General features: G+C 44.3%; 1 protein-coding gene and 2 long non-coding RNA genes across 7 annotated transcripts in view; 1 reads left to right on the top strand and 2 right to left on the bottom strand.

The window, feature by feature from the left end:
- Positions 1–522: 522 nt before the first annotated feature.
- LOC127916505 (uncharacterized) lies at positions 523–5,104 on the bottom strand. Of its 3 annotated transcripts, none has more exons than XR_008095382.1 (4): positions 4,253–5,104; positions 4,025–4,153; positions 3,695–3,760; positions 523–3,430 (listed from the first exon to the last, which is right to left on the bottom strand). It is a non-coding gene; the product is annotated as an uncharacterized LOC127916505 (long non-coding RNA). The 3 variants fall into 3 exon arrangements; XR_008095472.1 differs by lacking the exon at positions 3,695–3,760 and adding an exon at positions 3,794–3,892 and having other exon boundaries at positions 4,058–4,153; XR_008095174.1 differs by lacking the exon at positions 523–3,430 and having other exon boundaries at positions 3,499–3,892; positions 4,058–4,153.
- A 3,239-nt stretch (positions 5,105–8,343) lies between these two features.
- LOC118387126 (phosphatidylinositol 3,4,5-trisphosphate 5-phosphatase 1-like) overlaps positions 8,344–21,368 on the bottom strand; it is a gene marked incomplete at its 5' end in the record, with an annotated part of 36,633 nt that continues 23,608 nt past the window's right edge. Inside the window, 10 exons of the mRNA XM_052525576.1 lie at positions 8,344–8,725; positions 8,935–9,416; positions 11,448–11,687; positions 11,918–11,984; positions 12,069–12,215; positions 14,086–14,173; positions 14,268–14,347; positions 20,472–20,582; positions 20,915–21,004; positions 21,122–21,203. Of these exons, the coding sequence (XP_052381536.1) occupies positions 8,676–8,725; positions 8,935–9,416; positions 11,448–11,687; positions 11,918–11,984; positions 12,069–12,215; positions 14,086–14,173; positions 14,268–14,347; positions 20,472–20,582; positions 20,915–21,004; positions 21,122–21,203 (1,437 nt within the window). The remainder of the gene's footprint in view (positions 8,726–8,934; positions 9,417–11,447; positions 11,688–11,917; positions 11,985–12,068; positions 12,216–14,085; positions 14,174–14,267; positions 14,348–20,471; positions 20,583–20,914; positions 21,005–21,121; positions 21,204–21,368) is intronic.
- Positions 9,448–11,441, top strand: LOC127908627 (uncharacterized). Of its 3 annotated transcripts, none has more exons than XR_008067802.1 (4): positions 9,448–10,139; positions 10,323–10,566; positions 10,628–10,749; positions 11,177–11,433. It is a non-coding gene; the product is annotated as an uncharacterized LOC127908627 (long non-coding RNA). The 3 variants fall into 3 exon arrangements; XR_008067797.1 differs by having other exon boundaries at positions 9,450–10,139; positions 10,384–10,566; XR_008067798.1 differs by having other exon boundaries at positions 9,452–10,139; positions 10,445–10,566; positions 11,177–11,441.

The following is a 21,368-nucleotide window of genomic DNA, read 5'->3' as shown; positions in this document are numbered from 1 at the left end:
GGTAGGACATCTCTTAAAGGGTGGGACATCTCTTAAAGGGTGGGACATCTCTTAAAGGGTAGGACATCTCTTAAAGGGTGGGACATCTCTTAAAGGGTGGGACATCTCTTAAAGGGTGGGACATCTCTTAAAGGGTGGGACATCTCTTAAAGGGTGGGACATCTCTTAAAGGGTGGGACATCTCTTAAAGGGTGGGACATCTCTTAAAGGGTGGGACATCTCTTAAAGGGTAGGACATCTCTTAAAGGGTGGGACATCTCTTAAAGGGTGGGACATCTCTTAAAGGGTGGGACATCTCTTAAAGGGTGGGACATCTCTTAAAGGGTGGGACATCTCTTAAAGGGTGGGCCATCTCTTAAAGGGTAGGCCATCTCTTAAAGGGTGGGCCATCTCTTAAAGGGTGGGACATCTCTTAAAGGGCGGGACATCTCTTAAAGGGCGGGACATCTCTTAAAGGGCGGGACATCTCTTAAAGGGCGGGACATCTCTTAAAGGGTGGGACATCTCTTAAAGGGTGGGACATCTCTTAAAGGGTGGGACATCTCTTAAAGGGTGGGCCATCTCTTAAAGGGTAGGCCATCTCTTAAAGGGTGGGCCATCTCTTAAAGGGTGGGCCATCTCTTAAAGGGTAGGCCATCTCTTAAAGGGTAGGCCATCTCTTAAAGGGTAGGACATCTCTTAAAGGGTAGGCCATCTCTTAAAGCTTATGACTGGTGGCTCAGGAAAGACTTGGCGTAGTAGCGTATCACTTTGGATGATTCCCCAATTATTCTTTTAATAATGTTCTCTGCTTCAGTGCTGTATCTTGTAACAAAATACACTCTCTCTGAGGCTCTCCCCTTTGCAACAAGTTCTCTCTGTCAAGTAATCCAGCCCTTATTCCTGCATCTTTCAGGACCTGAACGTTGTAGCCTCCATTCAAGAAGCGATTCTCCAATTCAGCAGATTCTCCACTGTTATCCTTGCTGTGCTCCATAGTTAGGTTGATGTTAGGGTTAATGCTGTTAACTTCTTATAGCTGGGAGCAGTAAATATATAATATATGCCATTTAGCAGACGCTTTTATCCAAAGCGACTTACAGTGATGTGTGCATACATTCTACGTATGGGTGGTCCCGGGAATCGAACCCACTACCCTGGCGTTACAAGCGCCATGCTCTACCAACTGAGCTACAGAAGGACCGTATTGAGTAGCTTGGATGAATAAGGTGCCCTGAGTATACTGCCTGCTACTCAGGCCCAGTTGCTAATATATGCACAGTATTAGTATATTAGTATATTCGGATAAACACTCTGAAGTTTCTAAAACTGTTTTTGCATGTCTGTGAGTATAACAGAACTCATGTGGTAGAAACAAACCTGAGAAAAAATCCAACCAGGAAGTGGGAAATCTGAGGTCTGTAGTTTTTCAACTCTTTGCCAATCGAATATACAGTGTCTATGGGGTCATATTGCACTTCTTGAGGCTTCCACTAGATGTCAACAGTCTTTAGAACCTTGTTTGATGCCTCTACTGTGAAGGAGAGGGGGAATGAGAGGGGATTGAGTCAGAGGTCTACCAGAGAGGCATGAGCTGACCACGCACGTTCAAGTGAGAGTTAGCTTGAGTTCCATTGCAATTCTGTAGACAAAGGAATCCTCCGGTTGGAACATTATTGAAGATTTATTTTAAAAACATCCTGAAGATTGATTCTATACATCGTTTGACATGTTTCTACGAACTGTAATATAACTATTTTGACTTTTCATCTGAACTACGTGATCGAGCATTTGGATTACTGGGCTAAACGTGTGAACAAAAAGGAGGTATTTGGACATAAATGATGGACTTCACCGAACAAATCAAACATTTATTGTGGAACTAGGATTCCTGGGAGTGCATTCTGATGAAGATCATCAAAGGTAAGTGAATATTTATAATGATATTTCTGACTTCTGTTGACTCCACAACATGGCAGATATCTGTAAGGCTTGTTTTGTTGTCTGAGTGCTGTACTCAGATTATTGCATGGTGTGCTTTTTCCGTAAAGCTTTTTTGAAATCTGACACAGCAGTTGCATTAAGGAGAAGTGTATCTATAATTCCCAAGCATAATAGTTGTATCTTTTATCAATGTTTATTATGAGTATTTCTGTAAATTGATGTGGCTCTCTGCAAAATCACTGGATGTTTTGGAACTACTAAACATAACGGGCCAATGTAAACTCAGATTTCTTGATATAAATATGAACTTTATCGAACAAAACATACATGTATTGTTTAACATGAAGTCAAATGAGTGTCATCTGATGAAGATCATGAAAGGTTAGTGATTCATTTTCTCTCTATATCTGCTTTTCGTGACTCCCCTCTTTGGCTGGAAAAATGGCTGTGTTTTTCTGTAACTAGGTACTGACCTGACATAATCGTTTGGCGTGCTTTCGTCATAAAGCCTTTTTGAAATCAGACACTGTGGTGGGATTAACAACAAGTTTATATTTAAAATGGTGTAAAATACTTCTATGTTTTGAAGAATTTTAATTATGAGATTTCTGTTGTTTTGAATTTGGCGCCCTGCACTTTCACTGGCTGTTGTCATATCGATCCCGTTAGCGTTTTTAAGGTATTAGTGGAAGGAAATAAGTTAATCTTCTGAGCCGGACCAAAACAGGCAAACATCATCAATATAGTGTCCCCACCATATAATCCAGTCAAAGAAATGGTTATTAGAAGGATCCAAAATGAAGTAATTTACCCAAGTACAAACCAGCGTAGGAAGGGCTGTAAGCTCCCATATGGCACATCCTTTAACCTGTTTAAAAATACGGTCCTGAAAGATAACGATGTTATGATTTAAGAGTCCATTCAGTCAGTGAGACAATAAATTCTGTAGGAGGCATCTCAGTTTCAGGTCGGGTTCTCAAGAAATGGTGCATAGCTGCCAAACCTCGTTCATGTTCAATGGTGGTGTATAGAGACTCTACATCTATGGGGACTAAAAAGGAAGCTGTACCTATATTGTTCAATTCCTTAATTTTGTTCAACACATCTGTAGTATCTTGAAGATAGGCTGGGAGTGATGTCAGAAAAGGCTGAATGAAGTAATCAATGTACTTAGAGATGGGTTCTGTCAGACCTTCATTATCACTGATGACTGGTCTGTTTGGGCGATTTTCAGGATGTTTGTGGACCTTTGGAAGAAGATGGTTTCTCTCTGTCATTGAAAATACATTTGAACTCCTTGTCTGAAATGTAGCCATTCTCCTTAGTTTCTGTGAGGATCCCTTTCAATTCAGTAGCACCACCACTGTAGCACCACCTATGTCTTTACTCCACACTACTGTAGCACCACCTATGTCTTTACTCCACACTACTGTAGCACCACCTATGTCTTTACTCCACATTACTGTAGCACCACCTTTCTCTTTACTCCACACTACTGTAGCACCACCTTTGTCTTTACTCCACACTACTGTAGCCCCACCTTTGTCTTTACTCCACCCTACTGTAGCACCACCTTTGTCTTTACTCCACACTACTGTAGCACCACCTATGTCGTTACTCCACACTACTGTAGCACCACCTTTGTCTTTACTCCACACTACTGTAGCACCACCTTTGTCTTTACTCCACACTACTGTAGCACCACCTTTGTCTTTACTCCACACTACTGTAGCACCACCTTTGTCTTTACTCCACACTACTGTAGCACCACCTTTGTCTTTACTCCACACTACTGTAGCGCCACCTTTGTCTTTACTCCACACTACTGTAGCACCACCTTTCTCTTTACTCCACACTACTGTAGCACCACCTTTGTCTTTACTCCACACTACTGTAGCGCCACCTTTGTCTTTACTCCACACTACTGTAGCACCACCTTTGTCTTTACTCCACACTACTGTAGCACCACCTATGTCGTTACTCCACACTACTGTAGCACCACCTTTGTCTTTACTCCACACTACTGTAGCACCACCTTTCTCTTTACTCCACACTACTGTAGCACCACCTATGTCTTTACTCCACACTACTGTAGCATCACCTTTGTCTTTACTCCACACTACTGTAGCACCACCTATGTCTTTACTCCACACTACTGTAGCACCACCTATGTCTTTACTCCACACTACTGTAGCGCCACCTTTGTCTTTACTCCACACTACTGTAGCACCTCCTATGTCTTTACTCCACACTACTGTAGCACCTCCTTTGTCTTTACTCCACACTACTGTAGCACCGCCTTTGTCTTTACTCCACACTACTGTAGCACCACCTTTGTCTTTACTCCACACTACTGTAGCACCACCTTTGTCTTTACTCCACACTACTGTAGCACCACCTTTGTCTTTACTCCACACTACTGTAGCACCACCTTTGTCTTTACTCCACACTACTGTAGCACCACCTTTGTCTTTACTCCACACTACTGTAGCACCACCTTTGTCTTTACTCCACACTACTGTAGCACCACCTTTGTCTGCTTTTTTTAACCACAATCTGTTCATTTTTGGACAATGATTCAATTGCATCCTGCTCTGTCTTAGAAAGATTATGTCGTGTTTGGTTGGAGTCAATTTTATCCTTAAACAGATTCTCCACATCAAAATTCACTTTCTTAGCAAATGTATTTAGTGTGGCATTCTGGATGATGTGACAAAATGTGGACTTGGGCTTAGATAATAACTATAGAACAAAGCCAACCTCAGTGTGAACTTTGAACTCTTATTCGCTACAGAAGTGATACCTCCTAGCCGTTCAGTTATCAACAGCAGCTGCAAACGTGGGCTAGGAAAGAACAGACAGAGTATCACGTCTACCACACAATGACGTTACTGCAACATCCAATTTACCACCAGAGACATTCTTCCGAGGACAGAACAATCTCTGTTGGCCAACATGACCAGCATCTACGACCAACCTAACGAAGCGTAGCTCAGAGTAAATATTAATTGCATTTTCCTTTTCCAAACGGGTGGTAATTTAGAATGTATAAAATACTGTATTTACGATAGAGTAGCTGCCTACGGCCCGATAGAGACATCGCTTCTTCCTTTGTTCTTCAGTCTTCCCGCTCTTTCACTCAAACCCAACCCCCTTTTCTTTGTGTAACCAGCTGTCATATCTGTTCCGCCCACTAGGGACGTTTACCTTTATGACATAATTTGTAATGCAGGTATGATTCATTCTGTCTATATGTAATTCTGTTTAATTAGTTAGGTATTTAGTAAATAAATAATTACACCCAATTTTGCTGATTTGAACTTGTTAGCCAGGGTTTGTGAAGATAACCAAGAATTTACAACTTTCAGATGAGACTGAAATAAGGTGACGATTAATATTGACTGCTATTGATGTAAAATAATTCTAGGTCTTTAAGAGTTTATTCGGAAGATGACAGCTCTATAAATATTATTTTGTGGTGCCCCGACTCTCTAGTTAATTACATTTACATGATTAGCTCAATCAGGTATTATTAATTACAGAGAAAGGATTTTATAGAATAGCATGTCATGTCACTTAATCCAGCATAGCCAAAGACACAACATGTGTTTAGACTGTTGTTGTTCATGTTTTGCTGTGTTCTAGTGGACTATGGAATATATAGCTTTCTGATTCTTGACACTTCTCCCAGTCATATTTAAGGTTAGAACTACCTTTCTAAGTGTTCTCATACCTCTATTGTGGAGTTGTATTTTTATGATAACATAGCTACACTTTTTTAATGTGGATAGTATTGCTTACTGGGTGTTGAAACCACTCCCTCTTCTAATTAGGGCTAATTGGAAAAGCTGTTCAAAAGAGGACATTGTGTTATTTTTGTGTACTCCCTGACGAAGGCCATGCAGCCGAAACGCGTCGTTTAAAACCCGTTGTTTCTATTGAACCATATTAATAAAGGCATTTTAATTAATCATATGAAGAGTGCCTTGGATCTCCTTACTGAGTATTTCTGTATTTCATTTTCAATAAATGTGCGCGAAAAAAAATATAAATAAACATGTTTTCACTTTGTTATTATGAGGTATTGTGTGTAGATGGGTCAGATTCTGTATTTATTTAATCCATTTTTTATTAAGACTGTAACAAATTTGGAATAAATCAACCGTATGAATAATTTTTGAAGGTTCTGTAATCCGATCTGATGTTTAAAAGACAGATGTAAGACATGTAGAGAAAATAAAGTATAATAAAGTAATAACAAAACAACAAAAGAGTCACTAAATAGCCAAGCTGGGTCGGAGCTCGCAAAATGGGGTCAACAAAATGGCTTCCATTCAATACAGCGATCTCTTCTTCTTGTACCATCTAAACAACTGCAAAATATATTTTTCCATTGTCAAACATTAAGAACGGGAAGCAGAGAAATAACACACATAGAACAGATCTACTGTTTTTTTAGACTGGCTTCTCAATGGGAATGGTAGATCTATAACACATAGAACAGATCTACCGTTTCTTAGACGTGCTTATCAATGGGAATGGTAGATCTATTACACACAGAACAGATCTACAGTTTCTTAGACTGGCTTATCAATGGGAATGGTAGATCTATTACACATAGAACATATCTACCGTTTCTTAGACGTGCTTATCAATGGGAATGGTAGATCTATTACACATAGAACATATCTACCGTTTCTTAGACGTGCTTATCAATGGGAATGGTAGATCTATTACAAATAGAACATATCTACCGTTTCTTAGATGTGCTTATCAATGGGAATGACAGATCTATGGCTCTATGAGAAGTGTATGATGAGAAGGGTAATGTATTTAATGTGTTGGTCTTGTACGATGTTTTAGTTTGTGTACAATAGTACTGTGTGTGTAAGACAGTTACATTTCATCCTATAACTCACATTTCTTCTTTTTCCCCCTTTTTCCTAGTATTCAATTGGTAGTTATAGTCTTGTCTCATCGCTGCAACTCTCGTATGGACTCGGGAGAGGCGAAGGTCGAGAGCTGTGCGTCCTCTGAAACACAACCCAAACACAATGCACACTAAACCCGGATGCCGGCCGCACCAATGTGTCAGAGGAAACACCGTACACCTGGCGACCGTGTCAGAATGCACTGTGCTCGGCCCGTCACAGGAGTCGCTAGAGCGACAAGGATATTCCTGCCGGCCAAACCCTCCCCTAACCCGGACGACGCTGGGCCAAACCCTCCCCTAACCCGGACGACGCTGGGCCAAACCCTCCCCTAACCCGGACGACGCTGGGCCAAACCCTCCCCTAACCCGGACGACGCTGGGCCAAACCCTCCCTAACCCGGACGACGCTGGGCCAAACCCTCCCCTAACCCTGACGACGCTGGGCCAAACCCTCCCCTAACCCGGACGACGCTGGGCCAAACCCTCCCCTAACCCGGACGACGCTGGGCCAAACCCTCCCCTAACCCGGACGACGCTGGGCCAAACCCTCCCTAACCCGGACGACGCTGGGCCAAACCCTCCCCTAACCCGGACGACGCTGGGCCAAACCCTCCCCTAACCCGGACGACGCTGGGCCAAACCCTCCCCTAACCCGGACGACGCTGGGCCAAACCCTCCCCTAACCCGGACGACGCTGGGCCAAACCCTCCCCTAACCCGGACGACGCTGGGCCAAACCCTCCCCTAACCCGGACGACGCTGGGCCAAACCCTCCCCTAACCCGGACGACGCTGAGCCAATTGTGCGCCACCCCATGGGTCTCCCGGTCACAGCCAGCTGCGACAGAGCCTGGACTCAAACCCAGAGTCTCTAGTGGCACTGTGTTGTAGTGCCTTAGACCACTGAGCCACTCGGGAGCCCATAACTCACATTTCTATGTGAATTTGGTCGGGTCGCACAAAAAGTTACAGAATGCAGCTTTAATTAAAATTCATTATTCTATTCATTTTATTTTTTTCATTACGATTTTAATTCATAGACCGAGTATATTAAATAGACTAATACACTTTGTATATCTTCTATGCAGTTTGTTTAACTTTGTCAATCCAATTATGTTGGCCACATAATTGTAAATGTATTTTGGGGCATCTGAGTGGTGCAGTGGTCTAAGGCCCTACAACTCAGTGCAACAGGCATCACTATAGTACCTGGTTTGAATCCAGGCTGTATCACATCCGGTTGTGATTGGGAGTCCCATAGGGAGGTGCACATTTGGCCCAGTGTGGTTGGGGCTGGAGTAGGCCTTCATTGTAATAACACTACTTTGTTCTTAACTGACTTGTCTAGTTAAATAAGGGGTAAAAAAAAATAAAGGGTAATTAAAATCACATTCATGCAATACCATCTACGAACCAGCAGGTGGTAGCATTAACATATATAAAGGATACCTGGCCACTGAGCATGTGAGAAATTATTAGGAGAGGCAGGTGAACACGATTCCCTTTAATTTAATTGAGATTGTTGTACAAGTATTTTTTAAATGATTCCTATAATATGAAGAGCTTTTCTAGTTGTCAGCATTTGTGAAAAAAAACACAAAAAAAACAACGATGATACTTATTTCAGAGGACTCCACAAATCCCCAGAGCGTTGCCATGAATACAGCCTAATGCATATGCAAAGATGAGTTCGTACAGGAACTTGTTTGGAGAGGCAGGAAGACGAGCATTGCAGTGACTGACACTAGCCACCATCCAACATCTCATTTTAACATATAGGACAAGCCGAGGAGGGTTTTCAGCCAAAAAAAAAGCACACAGTCATTTCACTGAACGGCCCATCTTCGGTGGTTGAGTTGCCTCATGATGAGCTGGGGGAAAAAGGAGAAGATATGACAGACCTGTTGCCTGTTGTGTTGACTATGTACATAGTTTAATGTACAGAACCGCTTCATCTGCGCTATTCTTAGTTTAAAACCGTGACAACAGAAGCTATAAGCAACTTGCTTGCATGATATGTGAACTGAGACTACTTGTGTGATATAGATGGTTTCATGAGGGAAAATAACTGTACATTTACCTTCTTTGGGGAGGGGCTGGATGGGCCTTGTAGGTGGACGCAGTTTGCTGGGCAGCTCCGAGCTGTCTCTGTAGTCTTTAGGCTTTGTGGGCGTGACATCCGCCTGGCCTGGGCGGGACTTCACGGGCAGATGTGGTCTATTGGTGGTTTGTACCATGCCCCCCTCGGAGCGTGAGGGCTTCACAGGGTTCTTGGTGTAGGTCTGGGGGTGGAGCGGGGCCGAGGCTGAGGCAGTGGTGACGGAGGACGGGGGCTTGGTCTCAGAACAGGTGTAAGAGCGGTTACGAGGGGTGGGGACCGGGGGCCGGTCAGGGTCCTGATCAGAGGGTTTGGTGAAGGAGAAGATGGGGTCTGGAGTGGTCAGGTAATCCTTGGAGCGTTGAGGGTCTGGTTGGTCTTTAGCTCCTCGTGGAACTCCTCCCTTCCCCATGGAGCCGTACAGAGGGTTGTCAAACATCTCCGCTGGCTTCCCCCCCTCACTACTAGAAGACAGCATACAAAGGCAGGCAGGCAGGCAGGCAGGCAGGCAGGCAGGCAGGCAGGCAGGCAGGCAGGCAGGCAGGCAGGCAGGCAGGCAGGCAGGCAGGCAGGCAGGCAGGCAGGCAGGCAGGCAGGCAGGCAGGCAGGCAGGCAGGCAGGCAGGCAGACAGACAGACAGACAGACAGACAGACAGACAGACAGACAGACAGACAGACAGACAGACAGACAGACAGACAGACAGACAGACAGACAGACAGACAGACAGACAGGTCATTCAGAGTACAGCTTCAGACTCACATTGGGGTATCAATCTATTCACTCTCAGTACATTGCCTGCTCTGGGAGAACTGCAGCAGTATCGTTCAGTCCCATTTCTTTTCCACTTCAAGCGGAATCATGGAACTCTCCATACTAGAGGTCAACGCCACCTCAACAAAATTCCCTTTACACTGACCAATTTAACCATTTCAATGGAGACGACTCACTGTCTGGGAAAACCAGGAGTTCTGAAAACTATTAACTCATAGATATTTTCTCTTAGATCTAAGCTAGTCCAAACCAGGAGTTCTGAAAACTATTATCTCATAGATATTTTCTCTTAGATCTGAGCTAGTCCAAACCAGGAGTTCTGAAAACTATTAACTCATAGATATTTTCTCTTAGATCTGAGCTAGTCCAAACCAGGAGTTCTGAAAACTATTATCTCATAGATATTTTCTCTTAGGTCTGAGCTAGTCCAAACCAGGAGTTCTGAAAACTATTAACTCATAGATATTTTCTCTTAGATCTGAGCTAGTCCAAACCAGGAGTTCTGAAAACTATTATCTCATAGATATTTCCTCTTAGATCTGAGCTAGTCCAAACCAGGAGTTCTGAAAACTATTATCTCATAGATATTTTCTCTTAGATCTGAGCTAGTCCAAACCAGGAGTTCTGAAAACTATTATCTCATAGATATTTCCTCTTAGATCTGAGCTAGTCCAAACCAGGAGTTCTGAAAACTATTAACTCATAGATATTTTCTCTTAGATCTGAGCTAGTCCAAACCAGGAGTTCTGAAAACTATTATCTCATAGATATTTTCTCTTAGATCTGAGCTAGTCCAAACCAGGAGTTCTGAAAACTATTATCTCATAGATATTTTCTCTTAGGTCTGAGCTAGTCCAAACCAGGAGTTCTGAAAACTATTAACTCATAGATATTTTCTCTTAGATCTGAGCTAGTCCAAACCAGGAGTTCTGAAAACTATTATCTCATAGATATTTTCTCTTAGATCTGAGCTAGTCCAAACCAGGAGTTCTGAAAACTATTATCTCATAGATATTTTCTCTTAGGTCTGAGCTAGTCCAAACCAGGAGTTCTGAAAACTATTAACTCATAGATATTTTCTCTTAGATCTGAGCTAGTCCAAACCAGGAGTTCTGAAAACTATTAACTCATAGATATTTTCTCTTAGATCTGAGCTAGTCCAAACCAGGAGTTCTGAAAACTATTATCTCATAGATATTTCCTCTTAGATCTGAGCTAGTCCAAACCAGGAGTTCTGAAAACTATTAACTCATAGATATTTTCTCTTAGATCTGAGCTAGTCCAAACCAGGAGTTCTGAAAACTATTAACTCATAGATATTTTCTCTTAGGTCTGAGCTAGTCCAAACCAGGAGTTCTGAAAACTATTAACTCATAGATATTTTCTCTTAGATCTGAGCTAGTCCAAACCAGGAGTTCTGAAAACTATTAACTCATAGATATTTTCTCTTAGATCTGAGCTAGTCCAAACCAGGAGTTCTGAAAACTATTATCTCATAGATATTTTCTCTTAGATCTGAGCTAGTCCAAACCAGGAGTTCTGAAAACTATTATCTCATAGATATTTTCTCTTAGATCTGAGCTAGTCCAAACCAGGAGTTCTGAAAACTATTATCTCATAGATATTTTCTCTTAGATCTGAGCTAGTCCAAACCAGGAGTTCTGAAAACTATTATCTCATAGATATTTTCTCTTAGATCTGAGCTAGTCCAAGACAAACGTACACGTTATCGGATGCTTTTCCTGTAGGGCTTCGCACAGCGCTGCGGTCGTTGACAGTCTTTTTGGGAGAGGTGTTTCCATGGGTCTGGTCCCTACCCCCGAACCCACCGACACCACCACCCCCACCTCCGGATCCTGATTTCGGGGACATGCTGTAGCTCCAGCCCCTGTCTGTCACACCTCCAGACTTGAAGCCCGCCCCCATGTAACTGGGGTTGGTGATATCAGTGGGAAGAGCAAACCTATTGAACAGGACACATAACCAAATGTTCATCTCACAACTAACAGGTAAAGAGAATGGAAAGAATAAAGGCTCATACACACTTATACGTTTACCAACATATATATATTTATATTTTTTACTTGGTAAACCACCAAAGTCAGTTTTCATTTGTTTTAAAAGAACTGGGATCACATGTCAGCTATGCTTGAATGCTACAAAGTAGCCATGAGGGAAGAAGGAGGTTCTCACTTGTTGATAAGATCAAGTCCTTTTCCTTTAGAGCCACCAGAATCATCCCTTTCCACTTTGATGAAATCTGTAGACAAAAAAAAGAGTTGAGCTCAGCAACAAAAATATAAACCTTTTACAGGTGCAGTATGTCATTGGCTGTCAGCCTCACCGTATAACTTCTCAGTCTGTTTGCCTTCTGAGGTTCGTAACTCTACACCTCCCGTCAGGGTGCCCGTCCGCTCGCCGTGATGAGTCAATGTGATGTGGAACTCTGTGTAGGAGGACTCCGCCGCTCGCAGAGCTACACAGCCCTCTCCTGTAAGGATGACACCATGTCAGGGAGGAGGAGGGGGGGGAGGAAGGAGGAGGATTAGAAAATACTATTTTACTCTGACAGAGCTGGATGAAGACAGAGCTGGATGAAGACAGAGCTGGATGAAGACAGAGCTGGATGAAGACAGAGCTGGATGAAGACAGAGCTGGATGAAGGCAGAGCTGGATGAAGGCAGAGCTGGATGAAGGCAGAGCTGGATGAAGACAGAGCTGGATGAAGACAGAGCTGGATGAAGGCAGAGCTGGATGAAGGCAGAGCTGGATGAAGGCAGAGCTGGACGAAGGCAGAGCTGGACGAAGGCAGAGCTGGACGAAGGCAGAGCTGGATGAAGGCAGAGCTGGATGAAGGCAGAGCTGGACGAATGGACGAAGGCAGAGCTGGACGAAGGCAGAGCTGGACGAAGGCAGAGCTGGACGAAGGCAGAGCTGGATGAAGGCAGAGCTGGATGAAGGCAGAGCTGGATGAATGGACGAAGGCAGAGCTGGACGAAGGCAGAGCTGGACGAAGGCAGAGCTGGACGAAGGCAGAGCTGGACGAAGGCAGAGCTGGACGAAGGCAGAGCTGGATGAAGACAGAGCTGGATGAAGGCAGAGCTGGACGAAGACAGAGCTAGATGAAGACAGAGCTAGATGAAGACAGAGCTGGATGAAGGCAGAGCTGGATGAAGACAGAGCTGGATGAAGACAGAGCTGGATGAAGACAGAGCTGGATGAAGACAGAGCTGGATGAAGGCAGAGCTGGATGAAGGCAGAGCTGGATGAAGGCAGAGCTGGATGAAGGCAGAGCTGGATGAAGGCAGAGCTGGATGAAGGCAGAGCTGGATGAAGGCAGAGCTGGATGAAGGCAGAGCTGGACGAAGGCAGAGCTGGACGAAGGCAGAGCTGGACGAAGGCAGAGCTGGACGAAGGCAGAGCTGGACGAAGGCAGAGCTGGACGAAGGCAGAGCTGGACGAAGGCAGAGCTGGACGAAGGCAGAGCTGGACGAAGGCAGAGCTGGACGAAGGCAGAGCTGGACGAAGGCAGAGCTGGATGAAGGCAGAGCTGGATGAAGGCAGAGCTGGATGAAGGCAGAGCTGGATGAAGGCAGAGCTGGATGAAGGCAGAGCTGGATGAAGGCAGAGCTGGATGAAGGCAGAGCTGGATGAAGGCAGAGCTAGATGAAGGCAGAGCTGGATGAAGGCAGAGCTAGATGAAGGCAGAGCTGGATGAAGACAGAGCTGGATGAAGACAGAGCTGGATGAAGGCAGAGCTGGATGAAGGCAGAGCTAGATGAAGGCAGAGCTGGATGAAGGCAGAGCTGGATGAAGGCAGAGCTGGATGAAGGCAGAGCTGGATGAAGGCAGAGCTGGATGAAGGCAGAGCTGGATGAAGGCAGAGCTGGATGAAGGCAGAGCTGGATGAAGGCAGAGCTGGACGAAGGCAGAGCTGGACGAAGGCAGAGCTGGACGAAGGCAGAGCTGGACGCAATGGACGAAGGCAGAGCTGGACGAAGGCAGAGCTGGACGAAGGCAGAGCTGGACGAAGGCAGAGCTGGACGAAGGCAGAGCTGGATGAAGGCAGAGCTGGATGAAGGCAGAGCTGGATGAAGGCAGAGCTGGATGAAGGCAGAGCTGGATGAAGGCAGAGCTGGATGAAGGCAGAGCTGGATGAAGGCAGAGCTGGATGAAGGCAGAGCTGGATGAAGGCAGAGCTGGATGAAGGCAGAGCTAGATGAAGACAGAGCTAGATGAAGACAGAGCTAGATGATCGTGATTCATAGACCTAGACTAGTATTTACTCAAGCCCAAATGTGGTCTGTGTCATTCTCAGAACGAGTCTCTCCAAACAGACCACAGTTAACCTTCTTTCTCACCATAGGATTCATCACAGTCTGTGGACTTGACACACAGGAGAATGTGTTGATCCAACAGATACTCCGGGTCTGAGATGATAGGGACGAGCTTTAAAAAGACACCAGAGGAGCTCTGTTACATCAAATTCGCCATATTGTAAACTCAACAAGCCAAGTGTAAAAAAGCTTAATCGTCAACAAACCTCAACTTGGTTTCCAAACCAAACTTTGATGGACCCATCTGAGTGATCTTGGTTCTCTCCTTCCGAGCTCTTGACGAATTCTGTGGACAGAATGTATGCAGTTATGCTGGTCCCAGATCTGTTTGTGCTATATAACCAATTCAAGTTTGGTATGAGACTGAACAATAGGAGTCGTAAAGATAAACAGATCTGGGACCAAACTAGCGTGCAGTCACAGTGAGTTAGACTACATTTCATTGTTTTGAAACAATCAAGAATCCCAGAAAAATGAAAAAAAAAATCTCACAATATTGATTTATTTACCTTTATTTAACCAGGCAAGTCAGTTATGAACAAATTCTTATTTTCAATGACAGCCTAGGAACAGTGGGTTAACTGCCTGTTCAGGGGCAGAAAGACAGATTTATACCTTGTCAGCTCAGGGGTTTGAACTTGCAACCTTCCAGTTACTAGTCCAACGCTCTAACCACTAGGCTACCCTGCCGCCCTGAAATCCATAACTTGCGATGTGTTCGAACAGGAAGTCCACTGTGTGCAGCTCACCCTGCACTATCAGCTCAAACATAAATAACATGAGCATGTCTACTTTTGATAAGCTTCCCAGTAAAGCAATGAAAACAATCAAGCATCCCAGAAGAATTAACTTATTTAGCTTAAGAAACCAGTTTCATTATATCAATAACTTGCTGATTCATATCCTGACTCTATCTCTGAAACCCACTTAGATAATACCTTTGATGATACAGTGGTAGCAATACATGGTTATAACATCTACAGAAAAGACAGAAATGCCAACAGAGGCGGTGTTGCTGTCTATATTCAGAACCACATCCCTGTGAAGCTTAGAGAGGATCTCATGTTCAATACTGTTGAAGTAATATGGCTACAGGTTCATATGCCTCACCTAAAGCCCGTTATTGTGGGAAGCTGCTATAGACCACCAAATGCTAACAGTCAGTATCTGGAAAATATGTGTGAAATGCTTGATAATGTATGTGATATCAACAGAGAGGTATATTTTCTGGGTGACCTAAATATTGACTGGCTTTCATCAAGCTGCCCACTCAAGATTACTTCACACGGTAACCAGTGTATGCAACCTGGTTCAGGTTATAAGTCAACCTACCACAAGCAGAACAGGAATGAAATCCACATTTAAGGGCCAGACGTGCTGCCCTGTTCTGGGCCAGTTGTCCCTCTTTGTGGCACCTATCCACATGACTGGGCAGTAGTCCAGGTGCAACAAAACTAGGGCCTGTAGGACCTGCAGACCTGCCTTGTTGATATTGTTGTTAAGAAGGTAGAACAGTGCTTTTACTGTGGACAGACCTCTCCCCATCTTAGCTAATGTTGCTGCCATGCTATGTTGTTGTCTTTAGGTCTCTCTTTATGTAGTGCTATGTTGTCTCACTTGTCGAGATGTGTGTGTTTGTCCTATATTTTTATTTAATTTATTTGTATTTTTAATCCAAGGCCTCATCCCCACAGGAGGCCTTTTGGTGGGCCGTCATTGTAAATAACAATTTGTTCTTAACTGACTTGCCTAGTTAAATAAATACAAATACTCTTGCATCACCTAGCCTAGTCTGAATCCTGGCTTAGGAAGGCCACCAAACATTCTGAAATTTCCATCCCCAACTATCACATTTTCCGACGATATAGAACTGACAAAGGGGAGGAGTTGCAATCTACTGCGGAGATCTGTCATACTATGCAGGTCTGTGCCCAAACAATTTGAGCTTCTACTTTTACTTTCCAGAAACAAGCCACCTTTCCAGAAACAAGTCTCTCACCGTTGCCACTTGTTATAGACCCCCAGCCCCCAGCCCCCAGCTGTGCCCTGGACACCATATGTGAATTGATTGCCTCCCATCTATCTTCAGAGTTCACACTGCTAGGTGACCTAAACTGGGATATGCTTAAAACCCTGGCCGTCCTACAATCTAAACTAGATGCCCTCAATCTCACACAAATTATGAAGGAATTTACCAGGTACGACCCTAAATCCGTAACCCTCTTAGATATCATCCTGACCAACTTGCCCTCTAAATACACCTCTGCTGTCTTCAACCAGGAGCTCAGCAATCACTGCCTCATTGCCTGCGTCCGTAATGGGTCCGCGGTCAAACGACCACCCCTCATCACTGTCAAACGCTCCCTAAAACACCTTTCTAATCGACCTGGCCCGGGTATCCTGGAGGGATATTGACCTCATCCCGTCAGTAGACGATGGTTGGTTCCTCTTTAAAAGTGCTTTCCTCACCATCTTAAATAAGCATGCCCCGTTCATAAAATGTAGAACTAAGAACAGATATAGCCCTTGGTTCACCTCAAAACCTGATTGCCCTTGACCAGCACAAAAACATCCTGTGGCATTCTGCATTAGCATTGAATAGACCCCGCAATATGCAACTTTTCAGGGAAGTTAGTAACCAATATACAGTCAATTAGGAAAGCTAAGGCTAGCTTTTTCAAACAGAAATTTGCATCCTGTAGCACTAATTCCAAAAAGGTTTGGGACACTGTAAAGTCCATGGATAATAAGTGCACCTCCTCCCAGCTGCCCACTGCACTTAGGCTAGGAAACACTGTCACCACTGATAAATCTAAGATAATTTCAATAAGCACCCATTTTCTACAGCTGGCCATGCTTTCCTCCTGGCTATCCCTACCTCGGGCAACAGCTCTGCACCCCCTGCAGCAACTTTCCCAAGCCCCCCCGCACCTCTCCTTCACCAAAATCCAGACAGCGGATGTTCTGAAAGTGCTACAAAATCTGGATCCCTACAAATCAGCCGGGCTAGACAATCTGGACCCTCTCTTTCTAAAATTATCTCCCGAAATTGTTGCAACCCTTATTACTAGCCTGTTCAACCTCTCTTTTGTATCGTCTGAGATCCCCAAAGATTAAAAAGCTGCAGCAACTATTATAGACCTATATCCATCCTGCCCTGCCTTTCTAAAATCTTCGACAACCAAGTTAACAAACAGATCACCGACCATTTCGAATCCCACCGTACCTTCTCCACTATGCAATCTGGTTTCTGAGCTGGTCATGGGTGCACCTCTGCCACGTTCAAGGTCCTAAACAATATCATAATTGATAAGATACAATACTGTGCAGCTGTCTTCATCGACCTGGCCAAGGCTTTTGACTCTGTCAATTACCGCATTCATATCAGCAGACTCATTATCCTTGGTTTCTCAAATGACTGCCTCGCCTGGCTTTTATCCAAAGCGACTTACAGTCATGTGTGCATACATTCTACGTATGGGTGGTCCCGGGAATCGAACCCACTACCCTGGCGTTACAAGCGCCATGCTCTACCAACTGTGCTACTGTAAAATAGCATTGTACCTGGTCAAACACCATTTTTTTATCCAAAAGATTACTAAGGGTTGGTAACAGGCTGATTGGTCGGCTATTTGAGCCAGTAAAGGGGGCTTTACTATTCTTGGGTTGCAGAATGACTTTAGCTTCCCTCCAGGCCTGACGGCACACACATGTTTGTAAGCTTAGGGATGACAAATAGGAGTGGCAATATCATCCGCTATCATCCTCAATAATTTTCCATCCAAGTTGTGATACCCAGGTGGCTTGTCATTGTTGATAGACAACAATACGTTTTTCTATAACACAGTTACTTTACCGAATTCAAAATTACACTGCTTGTCTTTCATAATTTGGTCAGTTATATACTCAGATGTGTAGGTTCAGTGTTTGTTGCTAATTTAGCCAATTAGAAAAGTAGTTGGCAATATCAGTGGGTTTTGTGATGAATGAGCCATATGATTCAATGAATGATGGAGCTGAGTTTGCCTTTTTGCTCAAAATGGAATTTTACGATCATTCTTTATATAATTGATCTTTGTTTCATAGTGTAGTTTCTTCTTCTTTTTGTTCTGTTTAGTCACATGATTTCTTGATTTGCAGCACTTGTGCCAATTGATTGTGCAGCCAGACTTATTTTCCATTCCTTTTGCCTCATCCCTCTCAACCATAACATTTTTCAATTCCTCATCAATCCAAGGGGATATAACAGTTTTTACAGTCATTTTCTTAATGGGTGGGTGCTTATTAGTAACTGGAATAAGAACTGGAATAAGCAATTACATAAGTGTCAAGTGCAGCGTCTGGTTGCTCCTCATTACACACCACAGACCAGCAGCGTCTGGTTGCTCCTCATTACACACCACAGACCAGCAGCGTCTGGTTGCTCCTCATTACACACCACAGACCAGCAGCGTCTGGTTGCTCCTCATTACACACCACAGACCAGCAGTGTCTGGTTGCTCCTCATTACACACCACAGACCAGCAGCGTCTGGTTGCTCCTCATTACACACCACAGACCAGCAGTGTCTGGTTGCTCCTCATTACACACCACAGACCAGCAGTGTCTGGTTGCTCCTCATTACACACCACAGACCAGCAGTGTCTGGTTGCTCCTCATTACACACCACAGACCAGCAGCGTCTGGTTGCTCCTCATTACACACCACAGACCAGCAGCGTCTGGTTGCTCCTCATTACACACCACGGACCAACAACTATTATTTACATCGTCAACATAGGAATCACTACAAATCCTCTTGTATGACCTCGTATACACAATATTAGGTAGAGCATTTGGAACGTTGGTTTTCCAACATATGGCTACTAACTATATTGTGATCACTACAGCTGATGGGTTGGGATACTGCTTTACATCAGATTTCTGCAGCATTAGTAGGTGTGATCGATACATTAACGTACACATAGAGCTAGCATGAATCAAATTCATGTCAATCCCTCATGGCTCAAAGTGGAGGTGAGATTGACTTCATCACTACTTGTTTTTGTAAGAAGTGTTGACATGTTGAATTCTGTTTAAACTACTGGCACACGGCTCAGACAGCCATGGTCTACATGCCACCAGAGGTCTGTTTCTGGCACACGGCTCAGACAGCCATGCACAGTCTGTTTAAAGAGCACGGCTCAGACAGCCATGCATCAGACATGGCATGCCACCAGAGGCGCTTGTTTAAACTACTGGCCAGGGTAGTACGATTCCCGGGACCACATGCCACCAGAGGTCTGTTTAAACTACTGGAATGTATGCACACATGACTGTAAGTCAGACAGCTTTGGATACCCCACAAAATGCGTCTGTTTAAACTAAATGACAGCATATATTATATTATACCCCACAATACATGCCACCAGAGGTCTCTTCACAGTCCCCAATTCCAGAACAAACAACGGGAGGCACACAGTACTACATAGAGCCCATGGCTCCATTGAACTCTATTCCACATCGGGTAACTGATGCAAGTAGAAAAATATTTAAACAACAGGTTAAAAACAATACACCTGCAGGGACTGTGAAGAGACATACACATGCATACCAACACACATACAACGTACACACATATAACATACACACATATAACATACTACATAGACGCTGAACTCTATTCCACAGTACTACATAGAGCCACCTGGATAATCGGGTAACTGATAGTAGTGGCAGGGAGTGGTCTGCATACCAACACACAGTAACACATACTATAATGTATACACACGCTTACACCTGGTGAAATCTGTTTTAACATGTATTTTAATGTTTACAATTTATATTACTGACTTAATTTTAGCTGAACCCCAGGAAGAGTAGCCTTGGTAGCAGCTAATGGGGATCCATAGCAAATACAAATAAGTTTGATTTTAGCGTTATCCACTATTGGGACTCAAGAGTGATGCAGCGGTCTAAGGCACCGCATCTCAGCACTAGAGGCATTACTACAGACCTTGGATTCGATCCCCGGGCTGTCCCATCACAACAGCGTCGTCCGGGTTAGGGTAGGGTTTGGCCGGGGTAAGTTTTCCGGGGTAGGGTTTGGCCGGGGTAGGGTCTCCCGGGGTAGGGTTTTGCGGGGTAGGGTTTTGCGCACGGGGTAGGGTTTGCCCGGGTAGCGGGGTAGGGTTTCGGGTTTCCGGGGTAGGGTTAGGGTAGGGTTTGCGGGTTTGGCGGGGTAGGGTCTGGCCGGGGTAGGGTTTGGCGGGGTAGGGTTTGGCCGGGGTAGGGTTTGGCCGGGGTAGGGTTTGGCCGGGGTAGGGTTTTGCCGGGGTAGGGTTTGGCCGGGGTAGGGTTTGGCCGGGGTAGGGTTTGGCCGGGGTAGGGTTTGGCACCACTGTGTTCAGATGGAATAAAGTCTAGTCTTACTCTCTAAGCAGCTGGAGTGGTATTCGAGGAAGAACTTGGTCTTGGACTTTGTCATGAGGGTGGCAACACAGTTCATGAACTTGATCCCACCCTGAGACACACTGTTGGGATCTGGAAAGAAAAGATTTAAAATAAAGACCATTTGAAAGGCAGTTGTCTTGTCCATAATGTTTGACTAGGAAAACAGTAGAAAGAACCTCTTAGGAGTCAGATAATTTCTAACGTCAGATGTACTTAAATGTACAGATGTGTTTAAACATGCAGCCCAATTCTGATATTTTTTCCCCCCACTCATTGGTCTTTTTGACAAATCTCATCAGATCTTTTTTCTGAGCTGATTGGATTTGTAAAAAATAAAAAATAAATTGGTCTGACTGTGTGATCACAGTCATTAGTCACACAGTCGGCACGGTGTAGCTGTCTAGTGAAGTTAGAAACTGTACCGTGCTTGGAGACAAACTGCGATGCCACTCCAACTTCAAATGTGGAGAAAACTGGAGAGTGATCACTGGTCATGATGTCATTGGTGCACCCTGCGAAAGAGGTTTGCCTAATGATATAATTGGTAATAACATTAGCTAAAATGAAACATATATGTAATTGGTTAATGCAATGAATCAATGGATGAATTATCATGTCAGTAGTCTCACCGTATGACTGACAGACCACATGCACCAAGGGGTAGGACTTCCGTAGAACACGATCACACCATGATGGCAGATTGTATTTAGTCTGTGAGGGAGAAAAATATAAATAGTGAACCTTTAATATCAGTCTTTCAGAAATTCAGTATTGAGTATCTTCAAATCGGTTTTAGAGACCCTGTTGTGGTGGCTGTGAGCACAAGCTGGTGCGGTAAGGTAGCCTAGTGGTCAGAGCGTTGGACTATTAACCGAA

Source organism: Oncorhynchus keta, chromosome 1, assembly GCF_023373465.1.
Source record: "Oncorhynchus keta strain PuntledgeMale-10-30-2019 chromosome 1, Oket_V2, whole genome shotgun sequence".
Taxonomy (NCBI): Eukaryota; Metazoa; Chordata; class Actinopteri; order Salmoniformes; family Salmonidae; genus Oncorhynchus; species Oncorhynchus keta.
This window is presented reverse-complemented; position numbering and strand designations above follow the sequence as displayed.